This window comes from Lutra lutra, chromosome 14, assembly GCF_902655055.1.
Source record: "Lutra lutra chromosome 14, mLutLut1.2, whole genome shotgun sequence".
In the NCBI taxonomy this organism is placed as follows: Eukaryota; Metazoa; Chordata; class Mammalia; order Carnivora; family Mustelidae; genus Lutra; species Lutra lutra.
This window is the reverse complement of record NC_062291.1, coordinates 21,673,642-21,695,429: the sequence shown is the minus strand read 5'-3', so window position 1 is coordinate 21,695,429 and position 21,788 is coordinate 21,673,642. Positions and strand designations below refer to the sequence as shown.

Sequence of the window (21,788 nt, the reverse complement as noted above, 5' to 3'; positions counted from 1 at the left end):
ACTGACTAGCAAAAAGAAACACACCCTGAATAAAAAAAACTATTCACATACAGTACATATATATAGAAAAAGTATTCATCATACACTAGTATAGTGTTTTTTTCATGTTTTAAACTCACTGTGGTATTGCTGCTATAATTTTAATGACAGGTTTTAAGAAAATGTCCTTATGCCTCATCTAAAGAGCACTGTTCCTTTAAAGATAAAATTTAGTTTGAGTCATTTGTTGAGGAGTTAAACTACACATAATGCACAAGCCTTTTGAAGAGAGGACAATTACATAACTATTCAAGTAATCGGATGCCTTTTATGTGTTTTAGTCTGCATCTTGATTACAAGGCCCCATGACTTCTCAACTCCATCAAGAAAAGGGGAGAAGATTCCAAGGACACCTGTAGATCAAACTTTGAGAAGCAACACAAACTGTGCCAACTCTCTGTAGGGGCATGTCTCACTTCCAGCGTATCGGGTCATCCCTCTGGTTTTTGCTTCATGTTGTCTTCTGTGGATGGATTGCGTCTGCTTACTTACAGCCCTTTCTCCTTCATAATTCCGGCTTTTCCATGGCCAACTCCATCCCCCAGTTTCTCCCTCACCCATCCGACATCATGACCTTTCCCATTCCATTCCCACCAGCACTCTGGGTCTTAGTCTCCCAGTTTGTTAGAGATGAATCTCATTCTGTGAGTTTTCAGAGCCTGTCACACTGGTCATGGCCCACGCCTATAGAAAGTTCCTCTCTGGATCTGGCACCCACATCTAGGTCCATAAGCTGTGCCTGGATGAGCTGGGAAATAGGGCAAGGCAGTGTAGAACATGGCTTGCTCCTCTCCTTCTTCACAACAGGATATGGGAAAAGGCAGACATGTAATGAAGTACATATATGTAAAAGTACTATTCAGAGACACAAGCAAGGTAAGAGTTGAGAATAAATTCCAAAATAATCCACCTTGTCTAAAAAAAAAAATGCAAAATATTAAACATGTCAAGAAGAAGGTTGCTCTTTTAAAAAAAAGAAAGGGTCCCAAAATTCAAGAAAGAACTGATTCATGAGATTCTAACAAACCATTATTTCAAGTCTTCTAGATAGAATAAAATAAAATATCGGAGGTACAAACTTCAAAATGACCGACCCTCAATATGATTTTGAAACATGCTTAAACAAGTTATAAAGGACAACAAAATCCATGCCATTTATTTTACTGTATTAATTTGGCTTCAGCCTTGTAGTCATCCATCTCATGCACTGTAACAACCCCACTTCAGAGCCCTACTGCGCATAACTTGTAGCTTTAGACAGAACTTCTCTCAACTATAGAAGAATGGCCCACCCAAGAGAGCATGATAATTGCTAAGTTAAAGAAAATCACTTGGGTTTTATTAACAATAGTAAAAAAAAATAGTCAAAGTCAGAAATGTACTCTTCAAGTTGGCTGCTACCAACTAGCTGTCTGACCTTGAAAAAACTCAATCCAAGTCTATTCAGAGCGCTGTCCAGAAGAAAAAAAAAACCATCACCATAACCAACTTTAAAAGGCACTAATTCTTCTGTTAACCCATTTTAAGTCAATAAAGCTTAAGCTCTTTACTAACTGTCAGAGCATTCACTTAAGTCACACTAAATGGCACTACACAGACCCACTGTTTTATGGACTGTAACACTTCAGCTGAGTCTTTTACCCTAGGTAACCTTATGGAGTCCATAATGAAGAAAGAAAATCACACAGGAGTTTGGACTACTGAGTCACAGAGCCAGGTGAAGTCTTCCAGGGAGATGCTTTCTACACTTTCATATGCGGGTCACCATAAGGGTGACATTGTCTCCAAGCCAAATGTCAGGCCAAGAGCTTAGAGTGAGAGACAGAACGTGTGAGCTTTATCTAAGTGGGCCCTGACCTGTCAGTCTGAAATCAAGTATCCTCATTTTATGTTATGTACCTAGCGATGAATTGGGGCCAGCCTTACTCAGCTGGGTGAAGAATGGAAAGAAATGTCATTTCTTCACATCTGTACCAACGCACAGGTTAGGTAATCTTTACCTACTTCTGAATCACATCAATATCACAGATTTTCAGGCCTCACTATCACTATACAGACAAAATATTGTACCCAGATATTGTTGCCACATGGGACCCTGACCCTGAGAGTGAACAGAATGGTGAGAGGTCTGAAAATTATGTCAGACGATAAATCAGAAACTAAGTATCTTTAGTCTAAAGAAAAGAAGACATAGAGATGTTGTACAAACCATCTTCAACAATTTTTAGACTTCCAAATGGCAAAGCAAGGGCAAATGGGGAGGGACTTTCTAAAAAATTAGCACCGACTAAAAAATGATCTGCCTTGTATATACCTGGGATCTACTCTGTTTACAACTGCTATGATACAGAAGGAACTGCAGGGCTTGATGGGAAGCAGAACCAGATGACCTCTCAGACTCTTTTCAACAAAATTTTGTATATGCTATAAATTGACAACAATTTATGTATCTGTGAACAACCTCAAACTATTAGCCATGATGATCTGCTTTTCTCCATGACATGGTAGTTGCTGTTAGTCTTGGTTTTAAAAGTATTAGAAGCCCACCATAAGGAAAGTACAGAGAAAGAATAAAAATGAACCATAATCCCACAGCCAAGCCAATCACTGCTATCATTTGGCATAACTTCTGCCCCAATCATTTTTCAAAGCATAAATATATATAAGAAAATTTGAGACAAGCTATTTATATACCTTCTGTCCTGATTTTTATATTTATATGAAACTCATTTTCTTAGTTCATTTCTTAGTTCTTACTTACCAAAAAAGCATGATTTTTAATGTCTACCTAATAATACAAAGTTTGGATATAGCATATTTCAAGCATTATATTAAGCATGTAGCTTATTTTTAATCAATTTTAATTTTAATTATTATACATATTAACACATGAACATCCTTTTACAATGATCTCTAGACACCTCTCTGATGGTGTACTATGTATGTACATACACGACTGAATTTATCTTTCTTAGATATAAAGACAATTTGAATCATATAACAATCAAAGGACATAATTAAATATACACACATATATACCAAAGCAATTGCAAGGCTCCTCTGATTAGAACTAATCAAACTTAATCCCACCTCAGAAATAGTTAATGCCACTATCTTGAAAAATTGCTTCTAATCCCCCAAATATGTTTATATTTGCATATTATCAGTTATTAGTATAATTTTTGTTTACCTGTGCCATGTTAAAATTGCCCTGAAATCTTAATATCAGCCATAAATAAAGAAGTCTGTATCTCAATATTTTTCAATTAAGAAAAATATTGACAACTATTAGGATTAAGGACTTTAATCCAATCAGGGAGAGCATTTTACAAAATAATATAAAAGCCATTTTAAACTAAGACCAATAAATCACTTAACTGGACCTTTCAATTGCCATTCTATCCCAGCCAGGTACACTGCATGTCACTATTTAATCCAGAGTCCTGCCTAGTAACCCTTCTTAAAAAACCAATTTTCATGAATTCAGTTTTTGATTTTCCACATGAACCAGTGCCTTGAGTTTGGTTTCAAGAAGAGAGAATATTCTAACTGGAAAAAACTAAACTTCACCAGATACTGATTTAAGATTATTCACTGAAAAAAATCATAGTAGTAATTAGGGTATACTGACTACCATCAAGCTATGTTTTATAGGAATCTTAATGACAATCCCCTACCTGTGGTTGCAGAGAGAGGAATAAAAGACAAAATGGGTTTTCATAAAGCAGTTGTGTGAAATGGCTGCCAGAAATAAAGCCAAAATAGACAAGACAATAGAACTCCACGTGATTACAGAGCATGCTACAAACATAGGCCCAACATCCAGGCTACGCATGTCAGATAAAACACCAAGACAACTTAGAAGACCAGAGAATGGATGATTAACAAGTTACTTAGTCTTTTTCTTAATCTTTTCTCTCCCTTATCTGCTAGATAATAGAGAGCAAATTACAAGGCATAAAAATGGTATCAAGGGGTGCCTGGGTGGCTCAGTTGGTTGAGCACTGGACTCTTGATTTCAGCTCAGGTCATGACCTCGGTATCCTGGGATAGAGCCCCACCTCTGGCTCTGCACTCAGCAGGGAGTCAGCTTGAGGATTCTCTCCTTTTCCCTCTGTCCCTCCCCCCACTCTCTCTCTCTCTCAAATAAATAAATAAATCTTTTTAAAAAACACAGGATCAGGACCCCTGAGTGGCTCAGCCAGTTAATTATCTGCATTTGGCTCAGGTCATGATCCCAGGGTCCTGGAATGGAGTCCAGAATAGGGCTCCCTGCTCAGTGGGGACTCTGCTTCTCCCTCTGCCACTTTCCCATGCTCCTGTGTGCACACAGTCTCTCTCTCTTTCTCTCATACTCTCTCTCAAGTAAATGAATAAAATCTTTAAAAAAACAAAACAAAACATAGGATCGATTCCTACCTTTAACAGCTTTTAAAAAGATCAGACAACCTATTTTGGAAGGGTTGTTCTATTTTTCTAAATCTTATAAATGGTCAGTCATTCCTGTTTAGCCAGGGAGAACTGTGACAACAAATTCTCTCACTGAAACTTATTCTCGGGGCCATACTGTTATAATCAAGAATAAGAATTCAACATCTCTTAATGTTAGCTTCAAGACTTAACTGCCTTTTAGTGGTGACATCCATTCCTGATCACCTTTGCTTAAAATTAGAATCAACACTTTAATGCTGCATAACCTTCTCCATACATCTTCAGAACTGTGACACCAAATACTCTTCACTGTATATACACCTTTTTGTAATGTTTGAATTGCGAACCATGTGAATACATTACCTATTAAAACAAACACCAAGATTAAAACTTTAAAATATCTTAATTTTACTTACACAGAATTTAAAATGTTTAAGCGTAAAGTCTTAGTGTTAGAGAAAGTATATCCTAGGCTATAGTTAATTGAATTCATTTTTAAATAATTAAACCAAAATTTATTTCTATTACCAGAGGAATATCTATTCAACACATACAAAAAATGACCCATGGAAAAAGTAGAAGCAATTCTATAATTTCTGCTTTGGCCCCTGCCCCAATAAAAAGATTAAAGAAGTCCCTAAGATCAACTAAAACACTCATTTTGTGGTGCATAGGGAAACAAATACTTCTTCCACAATTTTCCTCAGAAGATTAACACTTGCTACTTTTCAGTCTTAAAATGACAAAAGTAATCTGTTTGCCTTAAAAGGATGAGTTTGAGGGTACTAAAAATACAACACATAGGCCACCAAACAGTATCTTATTTATGTTAGTCTTACTGTTCTCATGAAAAGCCATAGGATATCGGTCAGTTTTCCAAACTGACATATTTTAAGACTATTAAGACTATAAACTATCCCTGCATTAAAAATGTGTGATGTATACTTTGGGGAGAAATAATGTATATAACCTGATGCAATGGAAAACCTAGCTTTCATCAGTTATGATGCTGACTGGATTTTGTCTTCTTCAGCCATTGGGATTCAGGATTCCTAAATAAAGCACTGTGCTTTGATGAGTCACATTCGTAGCACAATCGCTATACTCGTCCCCACCTAATATACTGTAACACGTTTTCCCTCCAATCTGGCCATAGTCATCTCACAAGAAAAAAAAAGAACTGATTAAAAGGAAACAGGACAGACAGTGAGTAAGCCATGAACAACTGCCCAAAGAACTGTAAAAATCCTGGCAGATCATTTCCATGTGTTTCAATTAAAGTTGCCATGAGAGGTGGACAGCGAGCTAGAGAGAAATGATAAAGTTGTATCCATTCCTTCCTTTTTGTAAGTATAGTTACAGCCAAAGAATAAAAAGTACAATTACTGGAGATCTTGCAAAGCATTCATACAGAAAAACATTTGGAATGTACCCAATGCAAACAGTCTGATTTATAATTCTATCAGCCAATCAGAGAATATTTTAAAAAGCACTTATATGCATTTTTAATATACACACACACAAAAAAGGCTAAGAGTATATAAATAGTTCTCTTTCAAAGATGGGATGACAGATTACATTTTTTTTCTTCTGCATTAATTATATATTTGTTCTAGATAATTTAGAAATGACTTGTAATAAGTAAAAAGAATAAATTTAATATAAATGAGTAGGCACTTAAAATGTGTAAAGTATGATAAATAACCTTTACACTTTGAGGAAAATTTTCTAATTATACTGAATTTTCCTAAAGAATGACTTCCTCCATTAAGAAATGTTTATAGGTTGAATTGTGTCCCACAAAAAATGCCTATGTTGAAATCCTAATTCCCAGTACCTCAGATTACGACCTTATTTGGAAACAGGGTCACAGCAGATGTAATTAGTAAGATGAGTTCACTGGGGTGAGCCCTAATCCAATATGACCATTGTCCTTACAAAAAGAGAAAATTTGGATAGAGAGAGACACACACACACAAGGAGAGTGCCTGTGAAGACAAAGACAGTGATGGGGAGGACACTTCTACAAGCCAAGGAACACCAAAGATGGTAAGCAAACCACCAAACGCTTGGAAACAGGAATGGCACAGGTTCTCCCTCACAGTCGGCTGTGAGGAACCACCCCTGCTTACACCTTGCTCATGGACTCCTACCTCCAGAACTGTGAGACAGTCAATTTCTGTGGTCACCCAGACTGTGATACACTGTTTCAGCAGCCCTAAAACTAACACAAAAGGTTTCAAAGCATACCACAGGATGACACTGCACTCCACTACACCCATTTTTCAGAACTATCTGCCTTTTGGTAGACAGTGCTTACAAAAATCAATCCTCCTCCATATGCTCCTCCTCCTCCTTCCCCATGACAACAGTTTGGTAAGCCTATGTAACCAGTTTTCTCCAATTGGTTATAAGACATGACATATACCTCCAGGTCTAGGCCTAAGACTGGGGCATACTTCCTGTATACTCTTCTTCTTACTTACCAGCTCCCATTTACACATGGTGCTCACCCAAACCAACCACAAAGAGGAGGTCCATTCCTTAAGGAGTAACAGAGCTACTTCTTAGATGGAATCTGGGTCTTTAACTGATAGCATAGGACAGAGCCACCCACCAATGGGGAATATTCTCCTTATAATGCTACAAAAAGTAAAAGAAATAACTGTTCTTTAAGCCACCAAATCATCGAGTTTCTCTGCTATAACAGGTTAGCCTTTTGCTCTAATAGAGTACCAGGGGAAATAAAACTTTACAAATACACGCGATAAAACAGTATGTAGAAACGAGGTAAATCTCTGAAACAATAAATGTGACCCTACTGGAGAAGTTCAAGTATAAACTAAACAATCACTGCTCCGAATCTGAAACAATGCATTTGATGACCTTAGTAGTTTTAGATTACAATTTAAACTCTTTTGCGAATCTACCAAATCTAATTCTTAAAGATTTCTTATTCTTGAAGATTTTCTTTTAATTTGAAAAATTTTTGTGAGAATAATTAAATTTAGTAAAGCATATTTTATGATTTTACATATATTTTAATAGTACAAAAATTAACATATAAAAGCCTCACACTCCTTCTCCAATCTCCTCTCTAGGGAAAGCCAGTACAAAGCTTAGATGTTATAAAACAATAAGGGAGATCAAATTTTAAAGTCAACTCAAGAGAGATTTTAATTTTGGTCTGAGATACACACTGAGAATCAAAACCAAAACATATTCTAATAATGACCATATACAGCCTTCATATCTGCCTAACTCTGAGAAAAGAAAATTATTTTCTCATAGATGAAATGACCAGCACTGTGGCCCATTTCTTATTCATAAATACTTCCCAAATGTCATTATCTGAAACTGGAATATGTGTGAAACTAGAAGTCAGCTCCTGGAGAACAATTCAATACTTCTCCATTACTTCATTCTACTGTAGATGAACCATAATGTCTACTCCTGTCTGGTCAAAACACTGAAAATTACTCTTTTAGAATTTGGAATGTTTGCCTTTTATTAAGTCACAGGTTTCTTTTCCAGGGTGACTATCCAAAATCTGCATGGACATTTATCAGGAAGACATTTTACTGAACTCAAGAAGAACATAAAGAGATGAAAACTATTCCCATTTAGTTATTCAGGGAATTCATTAACCTGTGACCAGGAATGGAATCTATGATTCCAATGCATGGTTTGCTGGATGCACACATGTTTCTGGATTCAAACATGTGTTTCTATTTAAACTGCTGGAATGTCTATATGGCTCCAAAAAGGGTGATAAATATTAGCAAATCTTCTAAGAATGAAGGTCCTTTATGACCACATACACCATGTTTTGATTCAGTTTTTCAAATGTCGCAGTCAAACAAAGCTGAATAATCTGCTTTTTCCATCTGTCCACAAGCTAAAAAACAATGAAATAAAATCCTTCCACAGATCACATCTCTCTGTCCCTTCACAGCCAACCCAAAGCAGATCTTTGATTTCTACTATTTGTCTTCTCCTTTCCTCCCTCATGGCAAGCCTGCCTGAGGTACAGGAAGAGGCTTCTGAAATGCCCAGGTAATGATAAGTTGGATATTAACCATTATCAGATAATGCCAAGTAAGGGGTTTCAGGTAAGTATAGAAACTTCAACAGATGAGCCTAAAGAGGGGTAGAAAACTCTGGTCAGACACATTCTATTTGGCCAGCATAGCATTCTAAAATTTTTTAAATTTAAGTCCCTTTAGGAAACCCCCCCAATACACATAAGGTATTTCATAAGATATTATATCTCACCATGAACTATGAACCCCACAGATGTCATGTGTGCAAGCCAAATGTCACAGGAATTCTTCCAACCCTGTTTAGCTTTCTTACATTTTTTCTTTGCCCAGAATGCTCTCCCAGCCCACCCAAGCCTACGTCTTCAATTAACTACTACTCCTAAGTACTCAAGAAGTCCTTTCTTATCTCCTAGAGCCCCAGTCAAGTGCTTAACCCTCTGCAGCCCCAGACTCTCCTGCTATTTCTATACTTTACTGTCAGACAGCAGACTAATTTCTTCAGGGCAAGGACTATGCCTTGCTCATTTTAGTCTCTCTAGCGTGTGGAATACAGCAGGTGGTAAATACTTTCAGAATGAAGAAATGGCAATACAAGTACTGGCTGAAAATATTTGCTTCCATATTCTTGGCAGAGAATGAAGAAAATGTTGAAGCTAACAAAAAAGAAAAAATGTAGATTACACAGAACAAAAAATAAAGAGGCTGTAAAGGCCACATCTGGTTACACACAGGTGATTTCCAAAGGCTTATGACCTTCTACAGCATTATTTAACCTCATCTATAGTTGCTGCTTTATTTCACTCCGGAACATCTGTGTATTTGTTGTTACACACATGCTTTCTGGATCCCAACAACAAAGACACAAATATAATAAATCCAAATAAATGAAAAAAGAACAAGAACTTGTGTCAATTTCTTTGAAAGGATAGGCATCTTCTCTTATACAAAACTCTTACTTTAAAATAGAGCTGACTAGGAATAATCAATTGCTAATCATAGTTCTCATATCCATTTTTCAATCAGGTCCACTCCCAGTTCCCTTTGCTACATATGACTAGCAAGACTGGCTTCAGTGAAGTTCAGAACTCCCAGAGGACAGTCAGGACACACTGGACACCATCACCAATAGTGAGCAAGCAGGTCTATAGGTTCATCTTTCACTGATTATAGTACACCACCCATGGTCGTGCTTACTGGAAATGAGGAAAGCTGTGAAGGATTCCTCTCCACGTCCCAGGTCAAGTATGTATATGGGCAAAGAAGCAATGAGGGTAGCCGTGAAAGACAACTAGCACAGCATACCTGGCAGCCTTCACTGCCTCTTTGCCTCATTAGGGTTGCTCAGGAGAAGCAAGAAGTTAGAATGGTTACTTGCCAAACAACATCTCACCCTTTCTTTGCCCTGAGCATCTCCACTGTCTCAACGAAACCTATTTGCCTTCATATGGAAGGGGAGCTTTCATGGGCCTGGAGTGTAACCATTGAGACACGCTGACTTCTCCTTAATTATCACTAAGAGGCAGGAGTACAAAGCAACTTACCTTCTGAAAAAAGTCTTCCCCACTTTTGCCTTTTCCTTCAGCAGCAGCTGTAAATAAAAACGTATACATTTAAAATAGTTTCTTTTTTTTCAGCCTTTGTATTCAAATGCCTTTCAAGTATCAAGTATGAGAATAACAGAGCAATAAATGAGATGCCATTCTTGCTCTCCCAAAGCTCAGTGCCTACCTGAACAGGCCTCATCTGATGGAAAGTCACAAACAAAAACAAAAACAAAAACACTAATTCAATCAAATAATTCAGATAATTTCACACTTTTTTTTTTTTTTTTTTTGTCTGAAAGACCCAGGTCTCTCTTTTCACTCACAGATGAAAGTAATCGCATCCTTTCATAATTAAGCAATGACAGGAGCAAATGCAACTACCAATATAATAAACTATAGTGCTCTAAGCACTTCCTATCTGCAACCAATCCCAGGCATGAGGTTGCCTTTTCAATGGGTGGTTCATCCCACAAGGCCTATACTCTTAGCTATTTGTTCTATGCTTTGCAATGACTATATAATCAACTTGGGTTTCAGCTGCCATCATACTACTTCAATTCACTCCTTAATTCACATTTATACGAAAGAGACAAAACAACATGAGGATGAAACGGTAATAGAGAAGGTCACGCACAACAATAAAACTTCATGTGAGATTAATTTAAAAGTCATTACCTTTGAATAATTGTTCTTATTTCTAAATGGCAGACTATAAATATAGGAGAAACCCAGGTCTCTACATTCAAAAGTCTTATAAGTCTGTGAACCTTCTTTTTAATATGTGGAGAGGAGTAAGCAATTTGACTAAAAGAAGAGAGGGGACAAAGAACCAATAGCATCTTGCTTGCAAAAGCCTCGAACTGCACTGGGGGACTCAGTTGATTAAGCACCTGACTCTTGATTTTGGCTCAAGTCATAATATTAGAGTCATGAGATCAAGCCCTGTGTTGGGCTCTGCGCTGGGTGTGGAACCTGCTTAAGATCCTCTCTCTCCCTCCTCCTTTCCCCTCCTCCTCCCGGACACCCACCCCCAACTCATGCTCTCTCTTAAAAAAAAAAAAAGGAAAGCAAACACCAAACAGGTTTCAAATTCAGGTGCAGGGTGGAACAGTGGTTAACCGGAGAAGCACCCCTTGGATAAGACAAGAAAATGAGCTGGTGCAAGAACTCCTAGACAATGAAATCTGGAAGCCATGGTACCCCAAACACCTACTTGTCAATATTGATGAGGAGCACTGTGTGTACATGCATATACATATACATGTGTGTATGTGTGTCCCGGACACTTGTTAAAATTATTAAAGACCCTTGTGTGTCAAATATACCTCAATTTAAAAAAAATTAATGATGACCCAAGAAATGTGGCAGGTCATTCTGTTAGGTGGAAGACTCAAAACTCAAAGAAATTCCCTCAAAGAAATAGCAAGTATTAAAATTAAATTTTTTAGCCAGCTTTAATTTCATAGTTAAATATAAGACACCTTCTATAATCTTGTAAAAATATGTATTTTTGTCAACAAGTCATGATCTCAAGGTCCTGGGATCGAGCCCCATGTCAGCTCCCAGCTCAGTGGGGAGTCTGCTTCTCCCTCCCCTCATGCTCTCTCTCACTCGCTCTCTCTCTCAAATAAATAAATAAAATATTTTTAAAAAAAAAGAAAACGAAACGAAGAGCTAAAAAGAAACAAAAAATTTAAAACTCTATGCTAATGGCAGGCTTAAACAGCCCCTCAAAGATGTTCATGCCCTAATTCCTAGAACCTATGAATATCTTACTTTATGTGGCAAAAGGGATTTTGCAGGTGTGATTAAATTAAGGCTGTTGAGCTTGGGAGACAATCCTGAATTACCCAGGTAGGTGCAATGTCATCACAAGGTCCTTGTAAGAGGGAAGTGGGAAGGTCAGAATCCAAGAAGGTGATGTGACAATAGAAGCAGAAGGAGAGCAGGACACATAACAAAGAAAGGAGAGGTCAATGGAGAAAGATATTAGAGATGCTACACTGCTGGCTTTGAAGATGGACAAAGGGGGCCACAAGCTAAAGAACAAAGGTGGCCTCTAGAAGCTGGGAAAGGCAAGGAAATGGATTCTTCCCTGGAGTCTCTGAAGGGAGGATGGCCTGCCAACACCTTGATATATGCCAGTGAAATCCATTTCAGACTTTGGAACGCTGGAACTACATGAATAAATTTATGTTGTATACTATTATGCTTATAATTTGTTACAGCAGCAAAAAACATAACAAAAAAATGCAAAAAACCCTAATACATAATGCCAATACCATTTAACTTTACTTTCTGTACAAATATCATATCTCCAACAGCATGAACTGAGAACAGAAACTGAGCAAAGACATGTGAGCATTTGAATCACACACTTCCACAAATAAGTTTCCTGCAAGTTAACACTACCAATTATGATTTTCACTCTCTAATTTGGAAATATGTTCATATTAAAACTTTAAAAAAAGAAAAAAGGAAGGGTGACTGGGTGACTCAGTCAGTTAAACATCCAGATCTTGATCTCAGCTCAGGTCTTGATCTTGGGGTCATGAGTTCAGACCCCACATTGGGTTCCACACTGGGCATGGAAACTACTTAAAAAATAAAAATAAAAACAAATTTTAAAAAAGTTTAAAAAGAGGGCCCCTAGGTGGCTCAGTGGGTTAAGCCTCTGCCTTCAGCTCAGGTCATGTTCTCAGGGTCCTAGAATCCAGCTCCACACTGGGAATCTCTGCACAGCAGGGAGCCTGCTTCCTCCTCTCTCTCTGCCAGCTTCTCTGCCTACTTGTGATCTCTCTCTGTCAAATAAACAAATAAAATCTTAAAAAAATTTTTTTAAAAACCATAAAAAGCAAATTTGACCAAAACAAAAACAAAAATAAAAACAAAACAAAACAACAACAAAAGCAAAGCTTATACTTTCTAAATAAATTGGAAAATGTGGATGATCCTAGCTAGAGGGGCTACCTAGGCAAGACAAAAGGTCTAGTACCCAAACCTAATAAGTGCATTGGGGGCATTTCAGCTTGGCTGTCTCTTAGGCTTTCTCTTTATCTCTAAAGCAAAAAACAGTTTGAAGGGTCCCTACGTAATGACAAAATTGCTTGGTGATCAAAATTGCATAGTGTGGCACAAAGATCTGAAAAAATTCTAGTGACATTGAGGAAACACTTCTTTGAAAAGAAACTTTAGAGTCAAAGATATTTTCAAAGGCCTATGAAGCAAGACAGGCCTATTAAGACGCCTTTCACCCACAGGGAACTCCTTCACAAATTAGAATTCATCATTTTAAATTTCATAATACAAGTACACTTTATTACAGACATTTCCTTTAGGACACTTATTTTGCTCATGATAAACTCATTATGTCACAACCTTGAAATGCCCCTTCATTCCAAGTCCAGCTAAACAGACTTCACAGAATGGCCTTTCAATCCCTGCATGAATAAAAAGAGGGAGAGAGGATTTTCCTTAGACTCAAATTATAATTAACTACGTTCTAGAAAAACATCTAAAATTTAAAAGAAACCTGCACCTTTAGCAACCTTAGGAGATCAAGGGAAAGAGGAAGCAGGGATACTCAATGGCACCAAAAATACTCATACTGAAATTCTTTGGCCTTTTTCCTTCCAAGTATTGACATATAAGAAACTCCAAATCTGAGCCTGATTTCCCCCTAAATCCTGAGTAGTGTCTATTCCTTAAGCCCACCAAGCACCCTAGTAAGAGACTCCGACCAGATGCTTAGTAAGATCATTGTCTCAGGTACAAACCATGGTTAGACCACGTCATAGGCACTATATATATATATAGTAACTCTTCCTTATCTCATTCCCAGGTTGCTCAGTCTCCTGCCAGCCTTTTACTGACTCCATGCAGGCAAAGCTGTCAAGGCCACAGAAGCCAATTAAAGGAGAAGGACATAACACCAAAAGCATTCTCTCAGCCACCCCAGTGGCAGATCCTCCCTGCTCAAATTGGAGAGCTCAGTTCTCAAATAGTCCAAATTCCTCAGTATTAAAATATAAACTCCTCTGAAGAAGTGAGAGATTGTGCAGAATATTTACTACTCAGTATAAACTTAGGTATTTAATAAGTTCATTTTACAGATGCAGAAAAGAATAAAAAGTAGTTCCTTCTTTCATTCCACGAATATTTAAGCCCTGTACTGGTCAGTCAAAATTGGGAAGGCCCTGATCTCATTCAAGTTACAACCTTGGCCCATATAGTCAGAGTCACCCACTAATAAGATAAAGCCAAAATCAAAATTTAATTTTAGTGACAACTTCCCAAAGATCTTTTCATGGTAACAACTTCATCCAAACCAAACTTAACAGAAACTTAATTTAGCTATTCTCATTCAGAACAATGTACTAAAAAGCTACTCATTTTACTCTTAATCCAACATTATAGCTGGGCAGCTCCCACCAGGCCTGAAGAACACAGGGTACTTTTAGGAAGACCATATAAGAGTTGGATATAAAAAGAAAAAAAAACACACCATGAGATATGATAATATCTTGACTCAATGGTTGTCTTTTCGCTATGGTTGGAGCGGCAAATACTGCCTATGAAATGAGCCAAGCCATCCTGATGTTGTGACATTCCTTAACCTTTGAAGTCTGACTATATTCTGTGGTATAACAGTTCTGTTGAGTCTTCATATTCTTATAAACCGATACACCCTCATCTTTTTTATTCCACAGTATCATGAACACACACAAAATGATTTAGCAGGCTTTCTCTGTCTTTATAACATGACCTCTGCCTGATGTTCCAAAATTTAGTCATTTGATTGTAAAAACCCTGGATTATTCTTGCCAATGAAAGCAACTCTCTTTATTTTCATGACACAGAACTTCAAGAATAAATTACTTCAATACTACTGAAACATGGCTGTGCAGGTAAAGCATTTCATATTTTAAGCTGAACAATTAATTTTTATGTTTATTATAATTTCTCCAATGCTTTGCCCGTATTTGATATTTTTGCTTCACAAGAAATATGGGATGGCAAAATCCATAGCCAATAAAAACAGCAAAAGTTAAAACAGGTGTAAATTATTATACTCCCACCAAACTACAGGGTAAATCTAGTTAATTACTGAATTAAAGGGGGGAACTCAATTTAAAAATCTTAAGGCATATGGAAACTTGTTTAAATATCCCTTTCACTCTAAAATGCTTTTCTAGTATAACATCTAATGCTTTCTGGAGTCAAATCTAAAAAAACAAGGATTATGTTATTTAAAACACAGAATGGAATATCTTTAAAAACTCGCTGGACAGGCAATGGGTTTTTTCCTCAACCCTGTGGAATCTGAGCCAAAACAAAACAAAACAAACAAACAAAACAGTTCAATATAAAAATAAATTAGAAGTAATTCTTCAACTCTATGAGGATTCAAGGCATTTCTCCCTTTTTCTTAACACAATCCAACTGTAGCACATTTACAACCAAGAAGGCTGCTGTATGTGAATGTCACCTGAAAATAAATGTGAACATTTAGGTACCCTGATTCTCCTGCAAAAGTACTAAAATTTTAAAACATTCACTTATCAGATCAATTTAATGAATATGCTAAAAGAGCTATGTGAGATATTTTATTCTGTATATTATTGTTTTCAGAAAACTTCCATGACAATTGAGCCAATTTCACTGAAAGAGGAATCATAAAAAGATGAAGAAGATGCAGTTATTATATACTTCCAAAGAACTTTTTATTTTCATAAATCATATCTAACACTCATATCTAAGAGTGGCATATAAAGTTCTGAGAATTGATTGAATAGTAGACATTAAGTCCATTTTTAAAGTTCCTTCAATTCTCAAAGTCATTCAAATACCTAGTAAACTGAAAAACACTCCAAGTTTAAACATCAGTAATGAACAATAGCTTCTGAAAGTTATATATCACAGTAAGTGTGAGGATTTTCAGACCTCATCTTTCCTAAAATTCCCTACCTGCTTTCAGGGACCACAATGAACAAATCAAAGTTTTTTAAAAAAAAAATTTAAAAGCAAGAAAAGCATGTAGCCCTGTAGAGAAAAATCAAGAAGAAACAGACAAAAGTATTTTTTTTTCCCTTCAAATAGTGGTTGGTAATTTGAGAATGAATTTCTTCTTCAGTTTAATGCTTTTCTTAAATATTGTTTTTTGTTGTTGTTGTTGTTGTTTTGCAGTTCCCATGTTCAGAAGAGACAGGAGGAAGATGGTAGTGGAGTAGGAGGTCTCTAGTCTTGCCGCATCCCAGGAATACAACTACATAACTATCAAATCATCATAAATACCCCAGGAATTGACCTGAAGACTGTCAGAACAAACTCCACAACTAAAGGTAGAGAAGAGGCCACATCAAAGAGCACCTGCAGCATACACTGGAGATACTCTCTAAAGTGTTAGGACCTTGAGAAAAACACTACAGGGCACTATAGGACCTCTTTTTCATAAGGTTATCAAGAGCAGGAAACATAGTTGACTTTTCTAACACAGAGAAGCAGGCATGGAGACTTGGACAAAATGAGAAGATAGAGGAATCTGTCCCAAATGGCAGAACAAGACAAAGCCATAACCAGAGATCTAAATGAGAACAGATATAACTAACATTCCTGATAAAGAATTTAAAGTAATGATCATCAATGGACAGGAAAAACGAGTGGAAGACATAAGTGAGACCCTTAACACAGAGATAAGGAGTAATATAGCAGAGATAAAAGACTCACTAAACATAATGTAAAACATGCTTGGTAGAATAAATAGCAGGCTGGGGGCACCTGTGTGGTTCAGATGGTTAAGCATCTGCCATCGGCTCAGGTCATGATCTCAGGGTCATGGGATCAAGCCCCACACTGGGCTACTTGCTCAGTGGGGAGGCTGCTTCTCCCTTCGCCTTTGTCTGCTGTTCCCCCTGCTGTGTACTCACCCTCTCTTTCTCTGACAAATAAATAAATAAAATATTTTTTAAAAAAAGAAAGAAAAAGAATTAACAGCAGGCTGGAAGAAGCAGAGGAAGAAATCCATGACTTAGAAGACAGAGTAATGGAAAGTAATCAAGCTGAACAAAAGAGAGGAAAAAAGTATTATTCAAAATGAAAATCTACATAAGGAACTCAGTGTTTCCATCAAATGTAATAACTTTCTTATTGTAGGAGTCTTCAAAGACAATGAGAGTAAAAAGAGGGCAGAAAATTTATTTGAAGAAATAATAGCTAAAAACTTCCCTAATCTGGAGAAAGAAACATATCCAGATCCAGGAGGCAGAAAACATCCAACAGAATAAACAAAAGCAGCTCCACACCAAAATATATTATAATTAAAACTGCAAAATACAATGATTAAGAAAACATTTATAAGTAACAAAACAAAAGAAGTCAGTAATTTACAAGGGAAAACCCGTAAGGCAGAAACTTTCCAAGGCAGAAGAAAGTGGCATAATATACTGAAAGTGCTGAACTGGAGAAATCTGCAGTCAAGAATATTCTACCCAACAAGGCTATCATTCAGTAGAGATAGTTTCTCAGACAAACAAAAGCCAAAAGAATTCATGACCACTGCAAGAAATACTAAAGGAGACTGTAAGTGGAAAGGAAAGACCTAATGTGACAGTACGAAGAAAGAAAACAAACAAAAAAAAAAGCAGTAAAAATTAGTATTTCTTTTAAAAAAAATTTACTCAAGGAACTCATAAGAGGATATAAAATATGACAACATATACCTGAAACATGGGCAGAAGATGAGTAAAGAATGGTTCAAACTTGAATGACCATCAATTTCATATATATTGCTATATTCAGAACATGTTATATACCAACCTAGTGGTAATCACAAATCAAAAATCGTTAATATATATGCAAAGAACAAAGAGAAGGAAATCCAAATATATCACTAAGCAAAACCAGAAAAGCAGGAAAAAGAGAAAGATAAGAAAAGATCAGAGAAAATCTTCAGAAACAATCACAAAACAAATAATAAAATGGCAATAAATACACAAAAACTACTTTGAATGTAAATTGATTAAATGCTCCAATAAAAAGACATAGGGTGCATAACAAATAGCATGGAGGACAAGGGGAGTTAGAGAGGAGAAGGGAGTTGAGGGAAATTGGAAGGGGAGGTGAACCATGAGAGACTATGGACTCTGAAAAACAATCTGAGGGTTTTGAAGGGGCGGGAGTGGGAGGTTGGGAGAACCAGGTGGTGGGTATTGGAGAGGGCACGGATTGCATGGAGCACTGGATGTGGTGCAAAAACAATGAATACTGTTACGCTGAAAATTAAAAAAAAAAAGACCTAGGGTGACAGAATACATAAAAAAAAAAACAAGATCCACCTATAGACTGCCTACAAGAGAATCATTTTAGACCTAACACCTGCAGGTGAATGAATGAAAAAACATTTATCATGAAAACAGAGGTCAAAAGAAAGCCAAATTCACAATACTTATATTGGGCAAAATAGACTTTAAAACAAAAACTGTAGCAAGAGACAAAAAAGGACACTATAATAATAAAGGGGATAATCCAAAAAGAAGATATAACAACTATAATATTTATGCATCAACATGGGCACACCCAAATAAAACAGTTAATAACAAACATAAAAGAACTAATTGATAATATTGCAATTTTAACAGTAGGGTACTTTAACACCCCACTTACATCAACAGACAGATCATCTAAACAGAAAATCAACAAGAAAACAATGGCTTGCATGACACACTAGACCAGATGGATTTAACAGATATATTCAAACATTCCACCCTAAAACAGCAGAACACACATTCTTTACAAGCGCATATGGAACACGCTCCAGAACAGATCACATATTAGGCCATAAAACAAACCTCAACAAATTCAAAAAGACTGAAGTCATATCATGCATCTTTTCTGACCAAAAGACTCTTAAAATAGAAATCAACCATAAGAAAAATCTGGAAAGACCACAAATAAATGGAAGTTAAATAACATGCTACTAACCAATGAATTAGTCAATCAGGAAGTAAAAGAAAAAATTTAAGAAGTACATGGAGACAAATGAAAATGAAACACAAACCTTTGGGATGCAGCAGAATTGGTTCTAAGAGGCAATGCAGGTCTACCTCAAGAAGCAAGAAAAAACTCAAACAACTTAAACCTAAAGAAAGAAGAACAAACAAAACCTAAAGGAAGGAAATAACCAAGACTAGAGTAGGTGGGGCACTTGGGTGGCTCAGTTGGTTAAACATCAGACTTCAGCTCAAGTTACGATCTTGTGGTCCTGGGATCGAGCCCTGCGTCAGGCTCCATGGTCAGCAGGGAGTCTGCTTCTCCCTCTTTCTCTGCCTCACCCCATCTCTTGTGCTCTCTCTCCCAAATAAAATATTAAAAAACAAAAGAGCAGAAATACACAATATGCAAACTTAAAAAACAACAGAAGAGATCAATGAAACCAGTAGCTAGTTCTTTGAAAAAAATCAACAAAATTGATAAACCTCTAGCCAGACTTATCAAAAAGACAAAGTACTCAAATAAATAAAATCACAAATGAAAGAGAAATAACAACCAACACCAGTGAAATAAAAAAAATCCCAAGAGAACATTATGAAAAACTAATATGCCAATCAACTGGATAAACTAAAAGAAATGGGTAAATTCCTAGAAACATAGTAACTACCAAAACTGAAACAGGAAGAGATAGAAAATTTGAACATACCAAAACCCACAAAGAAACTGAATCAGTAATTTAAAAAAAAAAAAATCCCAACAAACAAAAGTCCAAGACCAGATGCTTTCACAGGTAAATTCTACCAAACATTTAATGGAGAGTTTGTATCTATTCTTCTCAAACTATTCCAAAAAACAGAAAAGGAGGAAAAATTTCCAAATCCATTCTATGAAGCCAGCATTACCCTGATACCAAAGCAGATAAAGACACCACAAAACAAGAGAATTACCACCCAATCTCTCCAATGTCCATATATGTAAAAATCCTCAACAAAATGCTAGCAAACCAAATCCAACAATACGTTAAAAAAAATCATTCACCATGATCAAGTGGGATTTATTCCTGGGTTGCAAGGGTGGTTCATATTTGCAAATCAATCAACATTCTACATCACATCGATCAGAGAAAGGATAAAAACCATATGATCCCTTCAATAGATGCAAAAGAACAATTTGATAAAGTACAACATCCATTCATGATAAAATCCCTCAACAAAGTAAGTTTAGAGGGAACATAATTCAACATAATAAAAGCTGTATATCAAAAATCCACAGTGAACTGAGAGCTTTCCTCCTAAGGTCAAAAACAAGACAAGGATGTCTACTCCCACCCTTTTTATTCAACACAGTATTGGAAGTCCTAGCCACAGCAGAGAACAAAAGAAATAAAATGCATCGAAACCTTTAAGGAAGAACTAAAACTTTCATTATTTGCAGATGACATGATACTATAGATAGAACACCTGAAAGATTCCACCAAAAAACTGCCAGAACTCATAAAAAAATCCCAGGACACAAAATCAATGTATGGAAATCTGTTACTTTTGTATACACTAATAATCAAACAGCAGAAAAAGCAAGAAAATAATCCCATTTACAATTGCACAAAAAAATAGTAAGATGCCTAGGAATAAATTGACCAAAGAAGTGAAAGACCTGTACTCTGAAAACTGTAAAACATTAATGAAAGAAACTGAAGATAACACAAAGAAATGGAAACACATTCCATGCTCATGGACTGGAAGAACAAATACTATGAAAATGTCTATACTACTCACAGAAATCTACACATTTAAATGCAACCCCTCTCAAAATAGCAGCATTTTTCACAGAACTAGAACAACTCTAAAATTTGTGTGAAACCACGAAAGACCTCAAAGAAAGCAATCTTGTAAAAGGAAAGCAAAGCTTGGAAGCATCACAATTCTGGACTTCAAGTTGCATTACCAAGTTGCAGTAAACAGTATGGTACTGGCACAAAAGCAGATACTAGATCAATATAACAGAATAGAAAACCCAGAAATAAACCCACAACTATATGGTCAATTCATCTCTGACAAAGCAGCAAAGAATATCTAATGGGAAAAAGATATTCTCAACAAATGGTGTTGGGAAAACTGGATAACAATAAGCAAAAGAAGGAAACTGGACCACTTTTTTATACCGTGCCCAAAAATAAATTGAAAATGGATGAAACATCTAAATATAAGACCCGAGACCATAAAAACCTGGAAGAAAGCACAGGCAGTAACTTCTTTGACATCAGCTGTAGCAACTTCTTTCTAGATCGGTCCCCTGGGGCAAGGGAAATAAAAGCAAAAATAAACTACTGGGACTACATCAAAATAAAAAGCTTCTTCTGCATAGTGAAGGAAAAAACCAACAAAACTAAAAGGCAAACTAGGGAATGGAAGAACTTATTTGCAAACAACTTATCTTTTAAGATTTTATTTATTTATTTGAGAGAAAGAGCAGGAGAGTGGAGCGAGGGGTAGAGGGAGAAGCAGACTCCCCTCTGAGCAGGGAGCGAGGCTCAATTCCAGGACCCCAGGATCATGACCTGAGCTGAAGACAGATGCCTGACCAACTGAGCCACCCAGGCACCTGCAAACAACACATCTGATAAAGGGTCAGTATCCAAAATATCTAAGTAACTTACATAATTCAACACCCAAAAAGCAAATAATACAATTTTTAAAATGGGCAGAACACATGGACATTTCTCCAAAGAAAACATCGACTTGGC

The 21,788-nt window shown here is 36.6% G+C and overlaps 1 protein-coding gene across 3 annotated transcripts in view; it reads right to left on the bottom strand.

The window, feature by feature from the left end:
* The window catches only part of BICC1 (BicC family RNA binding protein 1), a 259,079-nt gene that overhangs the window by 166,571 nt on the left and 70,720 nt on the right, over positions 1 to 21,788 (bottom strand). For all 3 annotated transcript variants that reach the window (XM_047702774.1, XM_047702776.1, XM_047702777.1), the window contains exon 2: positions 10,055 to 10,101. In XM_047702774.1, the coding sequence (XP_047558730.1) occupies positions 10,055 to 10,101 (47 nt within the window). The remainder of the gene's footprint in view (positions 1 to 10,054; positions 10,102 to 21,788) is intronic.